Consider the following 13,904-nt stretch of genomic DNA (forward strand, 5'->3'; position numbering starts at 1 on the left):
TCTACAGTATACATTTAAAGCACATTAAATGCACGTAGCTTCCCCCATAGAATCTAAGGAACTGTAGCTTACCTCTTACAAAGCTGTGATTCCCAGAATCGTTGACAAAATACAGTTCCCAGGGGAAGCCGTGTACTTTAAATGTATGGTGTGCATGTGATCTTAAGTTGCAATCTTATACACGCTTACCTGGAAGTAAGTCCCACTGAACTCAGTGGAGTTTACTTCTGAGTAGACAGTTTTAGGATTGTACTATTAATATATTAAGTGAATACTTGAGTTACTGGTAAACTGTGCCTATTAAAGTTGAGGAACCTTCTTCCAAATACTTTTTTTTTTTTTAAAGCGGACTATTTAAAAGAAAGATATCTGTCTAGATAATATTCCCATTATGCAGCACTGAATTCTAAATATGTTACAACTTTGTGAAATCTTTGCTTGGAAAGGGCAATAGTCCTCCAAAGTTTGGATTCATAATGACAGCCACAAAAATAATTTCATAATTTGATACACAGTGAATAAGGTAAAGAGGATGCTATTATGAGAAATACCCAGATATCCAAGGCAAATTGTAACACTGAGTTATAAACCTGCTCTTCCTGTTAACATACAAATGAGATTCATTTGCAATAGTAAAGCTTTATGCACTTTTTGAAAACACAAAGAACTACGCTATGAACATTCAGAATCATGGTAATTAAAAAGGAGCTTTCAGAAAAGTAAACTGTACCAACAATAATCTAGCACAACACAACCATAACTAAAATGCTCCAGTTCAGCCGAGCTTTCTAACCTTCATCACTAAGTTGTTCAACAGTTGTTTCAATGATAGTGAACTATCTTCACTGATCTCAAATTTGGTGAATCAAGGAAGGATAACAGCTTCCAAGGTTTGCCTTCTCTGATCTCTCTGCTCAGTCACAAGCTGGTTTCAAAACATGTGCTTTTTGTTAAGACAAGGGAGATACGATGACACTTACCGGCTTTTTTGGTGGGTTCCGGCATTGTTTTTGTTCCTCTTTATTCCCAATTATGTGTCAGATGCAACAGCAAGGAGCCACAAGTCCAGTGGAGAGCATGCAGGCCAGTGTGACAAGCAGAGGGGGAGAAGAATTCCTCGGCTTTATATACAGCAGCGAAATATCAATCAAAATAGCACCTCCTCTCTTCTCAATGCATACCCTCCGAAAACTGACAGTTATGGGAGCTCTGCTTACATCTGTTGTTCGCAGCCGCTGCCCTCTTGGCTTTAGGAAGGAATCTCTGCTGCATTTCATGGGGCTGAGGAGAATGGCTATAACTTTCTAAATTCAGAAGCATCAGATTCTCTCTCTCTCTCGTGAGCACACACCCCAATAGATTACCAGACAATCAGACAATCAAAGGGTTTTCAGATATGCAGATTATATGTTCATTATATATGTTCTAAATGTTATACTGCACCTGCGTGTCTTTTCCCCATGGCTGATAACTGAAACAGCTAACCCGATCTTGATCACATAATGCTGCTTGGCAGTTTCTAGCAATTTGTAGGCTAAATTAAGGCAAGTGAAATATTCATCCTGTCAGAGTGGCTAGGCCAATTCAGACAGAAGGGTGAGGTATAAATAATAAAATTGTTGTTGTTGTTATTGTCAGAGCATAGAATATGACAGACCACAATTATATATTATACGCATGAAGGGCATTGTAAAGAGTGATGTTTAGTTTCTCCTTCAGTTAGAGTCAGTGGGAATGCCATCACATCAATACATTTAGTGTCAGGGAGAAGGTAAAGAGCTGCATTCAGAGACACTACTGGTGTGAGAACAAAAAAATGTGAGTGTCCTTCATTTGTAGGACACTAAGTACAGCAACAGAGTGTGTGCACCCTCTAGTGGATAGGAGGGTGTATGATACCAGAAGGGCCATGTGACCACCAACTAATGGTGGGGTGAGGAACTACTTTAAGACAGTGGGGCAGATCAAATAGTGGGCAACTGTGTGGGTATTTGAAAGGTGGGCGGGTCCACCCACCTGTCAATTACCTGGCATCATACAGTATCTTGCCCCAAAGCAGCAGGGCTTGTATTTGGTGCTGTTTAAATTTGGTTCTGAAGGCAAACCCCACTGCATTCAACAGTGACCAGGTCCATCCTGTACCTGATATGAGGTGTTGTTGTTGTTGTTGTTGTTGTTGTTAAGTCATTTAGTCATGTCCAACTCTTCGTGACCCCATGGACCATAGCCCGCCAGGCATTCCTGTCTTCCACTGATATGAGGTAATGTCAGCTGAATGACAAGTGAGTGTGATGAGCTCAAAATGGCCTCCTGAGCTAAACTGGGAGGGCGTCCGATTGCTTGGAAAAAACTCTGGAAAGGAGGGGAATTGGGCAACTGTGGGGAGGTGAGAATCTTCAGTCTCAGCGACTGCTTCATGGGGACAAGACCAACCAGAAATGAAATGCTGTGCTCATTAGGCCTGACATTCCTGTGCAGATTGTGTTCTTGCTAATAAAGAGTTAACTCCAACTTGCACAGTGTGATTTACTGCTGACTCACTCCTGTAAGTGCCTGAGCCCTCTACTAATTCCTGGATCCAGCACGGAATCAGTTCCTGGAATAGCCAGTAATGGCCTTCTAAGTATGGGCCAGTAAGGTAACAAAGGAAGTTGCTCTGTGCCACATGGCAAATGAGTGGAACCTCCTCCCTCAACTCACTGGTTGTTAGAAAGACAAAGGCCAGAGTTGTGAGTAGGCTAAACTGGCAGGCTGCAGGCTTTGCAGCTGGGAGACAGAACCATGTCTCTTTTCTGCTGGAATCCAAGGCTGTGGCTATAGGAAAAGCAAGACCCTCTTGGGGTGTTAATGCTGTGAACTCCTCCATTGTAGGCTCAGGTTGCATATAAGTGTAAATAAACTATATATCATAAAGACACCACAGTCTCTGCTGTCCCTCATTCCAAGAAAACTGAACCCTGGGTAAGCGCTTGGAATTCCTGGAATCTTGCTCCACTCAGAGATTGGGATGAGATGCAACAATATGTTTTGGACCACAGCCTCCATCAAGTGCTATCAACCCTAGCTAGCCATGCTGATCAATAGCTAAAATTAGATGTAGAATATTAACAGTTCATAACCATTGGCAAATCTATCTGACAAACTTCCATTTCTATTTTAATGCTGTGGAATGGTAATGATATTAGTCTGTACCACAGGGTCGTTGTGAGATTAATGGAACATGGAAATATTGTGTTGTTATGGAACAGAGAGAGGTGTATGTTTAAGTAAAAAGATCATGTCCAAACGCTATGTAAAAAATAAGCTAATAATCAAAGGAGGCCCGGTATATTTTGCTGCCCTCCTAGTCAAGTAACTCAGCACCCAAGGCATAAAATTCCACAAACAACTCTCCCTCTCTAAGACAACTGTAATATATTAAATCACTACAAATTTCACGCCCCTTTACAATATCCAAAACCAAGTGCTATTCAAAATCTGCTACCTCACTTTACCTAATGGTAGGGCCAGTCAGTTTTATTCTGTGCAAATTGACATTAAATTCTATGGGTATTCAACTATGTTTTACTTGACCTAATGTATTTCCATTAATTTCTATGGGTCTACTCTAAGTAAAACTTAGTTGGGTACCACACTGTACTTTCAATGCTATTGGGGAGTTTTCTTTCCTGGGTGAGTGACAATCATAGGTTGTAAACAGAAGAGAGTTTTTCAGAGATCTGAAGACAATATTGCCACATGAAGAGAGTTTTTCAGAGATCTGAAGACAATATTGCCACATGTTGCCTGCATTACCTGGGTTGGATTTCTCTCTCTCTTGCTATGCTCTTGATCAAACATGATTTGCATATTTTGGTGAACTTCCAGACTGTCATTATTTCTGGGAGGGATTCAATCACATACCAGAAAACTCAGGCTGCACAATTAAAGCTGATTTAAAGCTTTGATGAAACAAACATGCTTCCCCAAAACACTGGACTTTTTGCAATGAGGAAAGTGATGGGAAAATGCACTAGAAAGGTGGGATCACACTTGTTTGTAGCAATGTTGCATCTCCCCACAAACAAATCAGGGTGAATGCTCATTAAATAGCCAAAGATGAATGTTCAGTGAACAGATTGTTAGGAAGTGACATTGGATAATGAGAAAGTGCTTCAAAAACTGCTCAGCATAAGTAAAGCAGGGAAAATAGTGTGTCCTATAGACACAATCTTCAATGCATATAGAGACTAGACGCCCTTAATAAGTTGCATCATAATTGCTGTAGAGGTGGCCTGGATGTAATGTCTGCCACAGAGATTGCTATAATCAAAGTGTCTTTCCCATCCCACCTCTGCATGTATCATCAATTAACTGAGTAAGTCAGTGCCATCAAGTAATACATTTTTCCTAGTAATGCCCACCCACCCACCTACCCAACAAACAGTACTGACACAAATTGCAAGAGAACACATAGTGGAGATTCCAATCCCCATGGTGAATATAATGTCTAAATTGACAGATATTAAAAGCTGGAATCCTTTCTTTCCAGAAATATTTAATGGTGTAGAGAGGATTGAAAACACATGGGTGTGCAGATCTGGGACTTTTCAGAGCAGGAGAGATGAGGCCATCCCTTAGAGCAGCAGGGTAATTGACATACTCTGTGATGGCTCAATCAGTAGAGCATCAGTAGAACCTCAGAACTGTGAGTTCAAGCCCCATGTTGTGCAAAAGATTCCTGCATTGCAGGGGGTTGGACTAGATGACCCACAGGTTCCCTTCCAACTCTATAATTCTATGGTTCTACTTTGGTAAGTGAATGTGTTAATAATGAAGCTTTCAAGTTTCACTATTGTTTGTGGTAGACTAGGACAGAGGACATAAAGCAAATGAGGGAAATAATCAAGCAGAGAAGAGAGATACTTTAATTAATGCTAGTGGCTTAAATGGGAACACTTATTTGCTGTATTGATTGGATTTCTAATTCGGAGCTAAAATTTGCATTCAGCTGGCTCAGTATCTTTAGTTAAAGTTCAGTATGTTTTATAAGCTGAACACATGCAGTCAAAAGTAAACACTACCAAGTTCAATGAAGCTTACTTGCAGACATACTGATCCTAATGGACTGAGCATTTAAAAAAAAACACCACTGCTATTTGCTGTGTGTGTGTGTACATGTGTGTATGATGGATCAACTTTGCTGTCTGCATTTTTTGACCCTCCTCAGGGTAGTGGTTATGTGGACTGTGTCAGAATGAGCTCCTGCACTTCAGAATGTATCACTGTACACCACTGGGAGGATTCTCATGCCCAAGTGTAAAGGTCACTGCTGAGAAACTTCTCTTGTCCCCTGGAAAGGGATATCCTGTTTGTGCACCACTCCTTATCCCTGCTGTCCCAGGAAGCAAAAGGGTAGGAATGCAGATAGCATCCGGATAATTTCTAATAACAGTCTCTCTCACTCACTTAGCTTTGATTATGTCACCTTTGCAATAAAACATGAGCTTTGCTAGCCTTCCTGCTTCACTGCACTATTCACCAACTTGGTGCCCTCCAGATGTTTTTGGACTACAACTCCCATTAGCCCCTGACAGAATGTGGGCTAAACCTGCTTGGTTACATAAAAAAAGTTAATAATCAGCTTAGCGGACAGCATTTTCATCAACACCTGGGGAAGAGGTTAACACTTTCCTTCCCTGCCACAGTCTGAACAAAAGCCCACACCTTGCGGTGGCTGCTATCTGTGTTGAAGAAGCTCCCAAGTTCCCATTGATGCTAATGGGAGGGTGCTCTTCAGAGCTAATAGTTGGAGACTGGAGCATCTATTTATTCCAAATACTTCTAAGCTGCCTTTCCAGACTACAGCCTTCTCAAAGAGGCTCGTATAGTAGCAAATATACCACTACGTCAATAAACAACCAACAATTTAAATCCCAATACAACCATCATTTTTAAATAAGCCCAATTAGAAAAAAACAAAAACAAAAACCCAAACAGTAACAAAAATCTTAGCAGCTGACTATTCAACAAACTAGAAGAGTTTATAAACAGTATTTTATCCTTAAAATACTGAATAGATGGTGCCTGCTGGGTATGTCCCAGAAAGGAATTCCATAGTATAGGTGCCACCACTGAGAGGACCATATTTGTATATCACGGCTGTGGAACTGGATTTGTCCAGTGGGCCAGATCCTTATCTCCCCACTGGGACCACCCACCTAGCAATCACCTGGCATCCATCCCAGTGATATCATGTGGTCCATTTTTGCACTGTACTTTGCTAGCTCCAACAATCCTGATTGTCGATGCTTGGCCAAATCAGCCTTGCATGCCAAATAGAGAGGCCTGTCATGGCTAATTAGCCATGATTCCCACCAACACTCTATACTGTGTTGGCTCATGTTTATGGTACAGGCTAACATAGAACACAGTTGCCTTGGTGGATTCAGTGAAAGCAAACTGTGATGGTTCTAAACGTCTCTTATATTTATCCCCAGCACCTTGCAATTGGACATATACCGGTACTACCATCAATCTTAACCACCATAAGCTAATGACCAGTGACTTCCCTGTGAATTTGCCCAGTTTGTTTTTTCAAGCCTTCCAAGCCAGTGGCTACCTACCCCTACTTCCGGTAGCAATAAATTCTGTAAGTGACATATGCATGGTATGAAGAAATGCTATGGATTCAGATGGGAAACCTGCGGCATTCCAAGTGCTGTTGGTCTATATCATCCTTGACCCTTGGGCCCTGCTGGCTGGCACTAATGGGAGTTGGGTTCAAGCAAATCTGGAGGGCTACAGGTTCCCCAACCCTGCTCTAGAGTGAATTACATACTTTTTGTAGTGGCCCATGGTGGAAACACAGTCAGTGCTTCTTGTTCCAAAGGATGTTTTTCTTCCCTATTGAGTTTAGCCTTGTGCTGGGCACAGCACAGATTGTTTGAAGACTGGTGGGCATAAATTGCTTGGGAACTTTCCTCTAACTTGCCTAAGCAATTTTTCAACATATTAAAAACTGATTCCTCTTAAATGGGTGGGGCATGAATGCACATTTAATCAAATACATGTGCATACAGTGTTCAATTCCCCCAGCCCCCGCAAAAGGCCAATATAGCCTACCTGATGCGTGGGGAAGGGGCAGGACAAATGACCAGTCATCATTCAGTTCATTGACCAACAGGAATGTCTGTCCATTTTGCTGTTGCTCTTGACTGGGGGCAGAGAGAAGCCAGGCTGAAGGAGAAAAACACAGCAGCTCCTTGATTGATATGCATGTCTGCAAGCACATTATGCTTATAACCTGGATCAGGGTCAGCCCGATTCATTTTTATGACTGAGACAGCAGCAAAATGATGTCCCCACCCCACCCTTTGAAGTCAAGATCTACAGTGCCCAAAACCAGCCAAGTTATTTTGGCACCTAAGGCAGAAAATGCCACAAGTACCTCTCTCCATCCCTAGAAGTAAAAACAAACAATAATAAAAGCTTAATTTGCTGGCACCCTTATTTCAGCTGCCTGAGGGGCAGCTGCCTACTCTGCCTAATGACTGAACCAATCCTTTTAGGGGTTTTCTCATTGTAGCTCACTTGAATATCAGTTGGCATAGCATGGTGTTTAGGAGCATGAATAATGAACTGAAGGTTCCTGGTTCAAATCACAGCTTTGTCTGAATTTGTTTGGAATCCTTAGAGAATTCACTGTGGCTCCCTCTGCACTATATGTTGAAAACAGTAATATGCCAATTTAAAGTGGCATGGCTTTCCCCAAAGAATTCTGAAAACTGTAGTTTGCTGAGAGTTGTTAAGAGACCCCAAAAAACTACAGTTCCCAGGATTCCTTGGGTGAAATCAAGTATTTGAAGTGTTGTAATATTACTTTAAACATTTAGCGCTGACAGGGCTCATATCTCAGTTTCAATAAAAATGCTACCCTACTTTCCAGAGCACAAAGGCAGGCATTATATTCCCTTTCACATGAATCCAATTAAGTGGAATTCCTGGAGAACAGGCAAAGTTCCAGCAGACTGGAGGAGGGCAAATGTTGTCCCTATTTTGAAAAGGGGGGAAAGAGAGGGCCCAAACAATTACCGCCCAGTCAGCCTGACATCAATACCAGGAAAGATTCTACAGCAGATCATTAAGCAAACGGTCTGTGAGCAGCTAGAAAGAAACGCTGTGATCACTAAAAGTCAGCATGGGTTTCTGAAAAATAAGTCATGTCAGACTAATCTGCTCTCATTTTTTGACAGAGTTACAAGCCTAGTAGATGAAGGGAACGCTGTGGATGTAGCATATCTTGATTTCAGCAAGGCCATAGACAAGGTGCCCCATGATATTCTTGTAAAGAAGCTGGTAAAATGCAGGCTAGACAATGCTACCATTCGGTGGATTTGTAACTGGCTGACTGACCGAACCCAAAGGGTGCTCATCAATGGCTCCTCCTCATCCTGGAGAGTAGTGACTAGTGGGGTGCCACAGGGTTCTGTCTTGGGCCCAGTCTTATTCAACATCTTTATCAATGACGTGAATAATGGGCTTGAGGGCACCCTGAGCAAGTTTGCAGATGACACCAAATTGGGAGGGGTGGCTAATACCCCAGAGGACAGGATCACACTTCAAAATGACCTTAACAGATTAGACAACTGGGCCAAAGCAAACAAGATGAATTTTAACAAGGAGAAATGTAAAGTACAACACTTGGGCAAAAAAAGGAAAGGCACAAATACAGGATGGGAGACACCTGGCTTGAGAGCAGTACATGTGAAAAGGATATAGGAGTCTTGGTAGACCACAAACTTGACATGAGTCAACAGTGTGATGCAGCAGCTAAAAAAGCCAATGCAATTCTAGGCTGCATCAATAGGAGTATAGCATCTAGCTAAAGGGAAGTAATAGTACCACTGTATTCTGCTCTGGTCAGACCTCACCTGGAGTACTGTGTCCAGTTCTGGGCACCACAGTTCTAGAAGGATACTGACAAGCTGGAACGTGTCCAGAAGAGGGCAACCAAAATGGTCAAAGGCCTGGAAACAATGCCTTATGAGGAACGGCTTAGGGAGCTGGGTATGTTAAGCCTGGAGAAGAGAAGGTTAAGGGGTGATATGATAGCCATGTTCAAATATATAAAAGGATGTCATATAGAGGAGGGAGAAAGGTTGTTTTCTACTGCTCCAGAGAAGTGGACACGGAGCAATGGATTCAAACTACAAGAAAGAAGATTCCACCTAAACATTAGGAAGAACTTCCTGACAGTAAGAGCTTTCAACAGTGGAATTTGCTGCCAAGGAGTGTGGTGGAGTCTCATTCTTTGGAGGTCTTTAAGCAGAGGCTTGACAGGCATATGTCAAGAATGCTCTGATGGTGTTTCCTGCTTGGCAGGGGGTTGGACTGGATGGCCCTTGTGGTCTCTTCCAACTCTATGATTCTATGATTCTACACATAGAAGAGAGTTGTTAGGGTGCATCTCTGTCCCTGAGTTTGTGTGGTTCAGCTGGCCCCATGTCAGCCATGCATTAGGAATAGACATCTGCAATGTAAAGCCTATTTGTATTGACCTTCACCCAAGTAGACTTCCCTCTTCTCTGGAATGACAATTGTGTAGGTCTTCACGTATAGGCTTTCCCTTGCAGACATCCATACGCAACATGTGGGTGTCAGGCAAAACCAGTGGCTCCCTGTGGCCTTGGGAAAGAGCCAGAAGTAGGGCCCCCACAGCCTCATTCTATGTTATTACTAATTGCATTTACATCCCACCTTCTCTGAGGAGCTCAAGGTGGCTCACACGGTTCTCCCTCTCCTCATTTAATCCCCAAAACAATCCTGTGAGGTAGATTAGGCTGAGAGGCAGTGACTGGCCAAAGGACACCCAGTGAGCTTCATGGCTGAGTAGGGAACTGAATTCTGATCTCCCAGGTCCTAGTCTGACACTAATCACTACACCACAGTGGCTCAATGCATGTGCGAAGTGGGCTAATATTTTAAGTGTGGTGGAAGCAATGTAAGCATCCATTCTAATATGTGTCTTTTGAGGAAATAAAATGTGTGCTCATGCAATTTCCAGTCACACTGACCTTTAAAGCCCTAAATGGCCTCGGCCCAGTATATCTGAAGGAGCATCTCCACCCCATTGTTCAGCCTGGACACTGAGGTCCAGCGCCAAGGGCCTTCTGGCAGTTCCCTCTCTGCAAGAAGTGAGGTTACAGGGAACCAGGCAGAGGGCCTTCTCAGTGGTGGCGCCCGCCCTGTGGAATGCCCTCCCATCAGATGTCAAAGAAATAAACAACTACTGTATCCAACTTTAAGAAGACCTCTGAAGGCAGGCCTATTTAGGGATGTTTTTAATGTCTGAAGTTTTATTCTGTTTTGTTCTGTTGAAAGCTACCCAGAGTGGCTGGGGAAACCCAGCCAGATGGGCGGGGTGTGAATAATAAATTATTATTATTATTATTATTATTATTATTATTATTATTATTATTACTACTACTACTACACACAGTGCTTGCCTTCACCCACAATTAGTAAGTGTAATTAACATGCTTTAATTCCCCAAGTCTCTGGTTTTTATGTGCAGGCAGATCCATGCAACATGCTAGACATTCTGTGGATCAAAAGTATCCAACTTGATATGCTTCCGACCTTCCCCAATTTAGCATGTGACCTTGCATTTTACCCTTGTAATATAAAGAATATGAACCTGTTGTTCATAAGCAATCCTTCTTTATCCCCTTTAGGGTCTTCTATCCCATCATACGATCCCTTCTCTGGCACCTCATTGACTGAACATTGGCTTTCCTAAGATACCAGATATGGACTCTGCCCCAATTAATCTTTTGATATTTCTGGCCTCTGTGGATATGCTTTTGAAACTCTGCACAGTTCTTTTCAGCTATTGAGCATGCTTTTATTACAAAATGGGTGCTAACTAAGCTGTGAGCTAAGTTACTTATGGCCCAATCCAGTTAGGTTGGTTGCTAAATTTATAGCAAACCCTAAGCCGCACTTCATCCACCCCAATTAGTATGCTGGTCTGTGTAGCTTTCTTTTGAAAGCATAGTACAGTCTGCTTTAGCCTTTGAATATGTTCTTACAAAAAGGGTGGGGGGGTACTAACATTGCAATCTCATGCCCATTTACTTGGGAGTAAGCCCCACTGCTGTGTGACTTACCATGGAGTAAATATGCATAGGATTGCACTGGGTGCACTTTAAAAAAACAACACACCTTGAAAGGAGTTAAAAACCACAAAATAAAACATAAATAAATCTGGTTCATTTTCATTAATTTTCTGGCTTGCATACCTGAAAAACTCTGAGCTTTGTTCCCTTGGGGGCTTCCTTGGGGCCTCCTACCACTCCTCTGCATCCATCCAAACCATGACAATCGCAGGTCCTGGGGAAGAAGGGGAGGAGGAAGAAGAAGAAGGGGAGGAGGAGCAGGAGTTTGGATTTGATATCCCGCTTTATCACTACCCTAAGGAGTCTCAAAGCGGCTAACAATCTCATTTTCCTTCCTCCCCCACACTCTGTGAGGTGAGTGAGGCTGAGAGACTTCAGAGAAGTGTGATTAGCCCAAGGTCACCCAGCAGCTGCATGTGGAGGAGCGGAGACGCAAACCCGGTTCACTAGATTACAAGTCTACCACTCTTAACCACTATACCACACTGGCTCTCAAGAGCATATTTTGTGAAGGCAAAGGAGGTACTAGCAAAATTTAGCAAAAAATAAATGATTTATGAGATCAAGGAACAAGATGGACATGGGGGGGGGGGATCCACGCAAAGTGAGCCTTTTGGAAAATTCCATCTCTATTTGCAACCATAGAAATAAGACATATTAAGGATACAAAATGTTATGGATGGGAAAAACTACAACCTTGATCTTTGTTTTCTTTCAGTACAAACAAGCTTGACATCATCTCACTTAATGGATGGCATATGTTTGGCAGATAAACACCATTCAATGGTTATACTTCCTGCCTGACAGCCACCCAAACAGTGAACTTACTATACAAGTAGCACATGTCAGGAAGGAGTGTCTTGTAACAGTCCTAGGATTTCATTTCTCACAGTGGATCTTTGCACATGGGAGAACTCACCACAGGGGCCGACAGCTGGCTTAGCTAGAAGGAGCAGCAGAGCATTGAGCAGGAATGAGAGATATCTGGTCACCCCTATAACTTTAAATGTGGCAATGTTTTGACCATGCAGGGAAAACAGAGCTGTTCAAGTTGGTCTGAGCTGACAAAATTCCTTGACAGTTTTAAAAAAACAAATAATATTTTGTTGATCAGTTTGATTTGGATGCAAAAAAAAAATTAGTTACTGTTTTTAGCTCAGCTTTCATTGACATGGTGCATTTCCAATATTTTTGGCTACAAATCCTAACTGCCCCAACAGGCTGGAGCTGACGCAGGTCTTTTCCAGTCTTACCTGGAGATGTCAAGGACTGAACCTTCAGCAGGAAAACAGGTGCCCTTCCACTGACCTATGGCCCTTCTCATGGTCACCATAGGAATAATGAAAACAGGAGGAAAAGGAAAGTGAGATGGTTATACCAAGCTTAACTAGGTCTGCCTTCGATAGTTTTAGGTTTGCCTGAAAAGAAGTAGGGTGACATTCTACTTCATCTTCACCCCACCTCACTTTGAACACATGATGCTGGGAAACTTCTCAGTGAATAAAGGCAGAGCTTGTGCAAAGCAATATATTATTACAAGGGGGTGAGAAAACAGTTAATTGGTCCAGATATCTAGGACAGCAATTATACTGGCATAGCAGAATGACATACGCAACTGGAGTTTTGTTGACAGTAGGGTGACCAGATGAAATGAGTTCAGCGCTGCTGCACCTTTAAGAGCTGCGTAGAAGAGGGAATTTCAGCAGGCATAGCTTGTCATGTCGGACATTCTCTCTTCAACACAATTATTAAAGATACAGGAGCCCTGTTCTCTCTCTCTCTTTTTACCCTGGCCACATTCTATCTCTGGGTGATGCTGCAATCTTCCTCACTGCTGACAAGTGATTTTACAAAGTCTTCTTTCATAAGTCATGTGAGTGACACTCTTTTAATTTTAGACTAAACAATTCAGTACAGTATATCTGCTTTTTTAAAAAGGACTTTTGTTGGAATTATAGGCACTCATCTATGGGAAAAATTCTTCTGCCCAAAATAAACCCACCCTGCTCAAGTTAGAGCCTGAGGCTTAAGGGTATTAGCAGCCTGGAACCATAACAATACAAGCCCACGATAAGCCCAAATGAGGCTGGGTGGCATTTGTGCATGGTGTGGTCATTGGTTTGTTATGATAAGCTCAACAATCCATTTGGAGTTGCTGCAGCAGTATTATTTTAAGAGTATCAGCTGGATAAACAGGGGAGACTGGGTGCCATCTGCAGGCAACTGCACAAAGTTTTTGGTAGCGCTTCCCAATTGGTATGTCTGAACCAGGTAATCTGGAGTTGTATTCCTGAACATCTGGCAGATGAACTCAAAAAAAGAGGGTGGAGAAGTTCCCTGTTCCCAGTTGTTATGGCACTGGACCAGGAATCCTAAGAAACAGTGATCTTACAAACGTTTCCCTGAAGGGGAGAGGGATTCACTCCCCAGTTTTACCTGCATTTCATTCCCTGAAACCTGAAGAAACACCTCTGCCACTGGACTCTCCTGACTAGACCATAAACCCTTAGGCAGCTCAGGAAATACCTGTGGAGCCTTTCCTGCAGCTTGAAAACCCATTGCCTAAAGCCACCAGCCAGGAGCAACTGGTCAGGAGCAGTATTTGGGAGGCAGGGCTTTCATCCTGACTACTTATCAGCTGCAGAACTGCTAACCATGGTCCTGAACCAGCACCTTGGTCCTTATCCAAGGTCCTGGCCTTGTCTTGCTTAAGATTCCTGCCCATTCCAAAACCCAGGCTTTGCT

The 13,904-nt window shown here is 42.6% G+C and overlaps 1 protein-coding gene across 13 annotated transcripts in view; it reads right to left on the minus strand.

The window, feature by feature from the left end:
- Positions 1-1,136, minus strand: part of MYBPC1 (myosin binding protein C1) — a 90,452-nt gene extending 89,316 nt beyond the window's left edge. For all 13 annotated transcript variants that reach the window (XM_060279916.1, XM_060279915.1, XM_060279914.1 and 10 more), the window contains exon 1: positions 981-1,136. In XM_060279916.1, coding sequence (XP_060135899.1) covers positions 981-1,005 — 25 coding nt within the window. In that variant the 5' untranslated portion in view covers positions 1,006-1,136. The remainder of the gene's footprint in view (positions 1-980) is intronic.
- Between the last annotated feature and the right edge of the window lie 12,768 nt (positions 1,137-13,904).

The sequence above is a fragment of the Zootoca vivipara genome, chromosome 10 (genome assembly GCF_963506605.1).
Source record: "Zootoca vivipara chromosome 10, rZooViv1.1, whole genome shotgun sequence".
In the NCBI taxonomy this organism is placed as follows: Eukaryota; Metazoa; Chordata; class Lepidosauria; order Squamata; family Lacertidae; genus Zootoca; species Zootoca vivipara.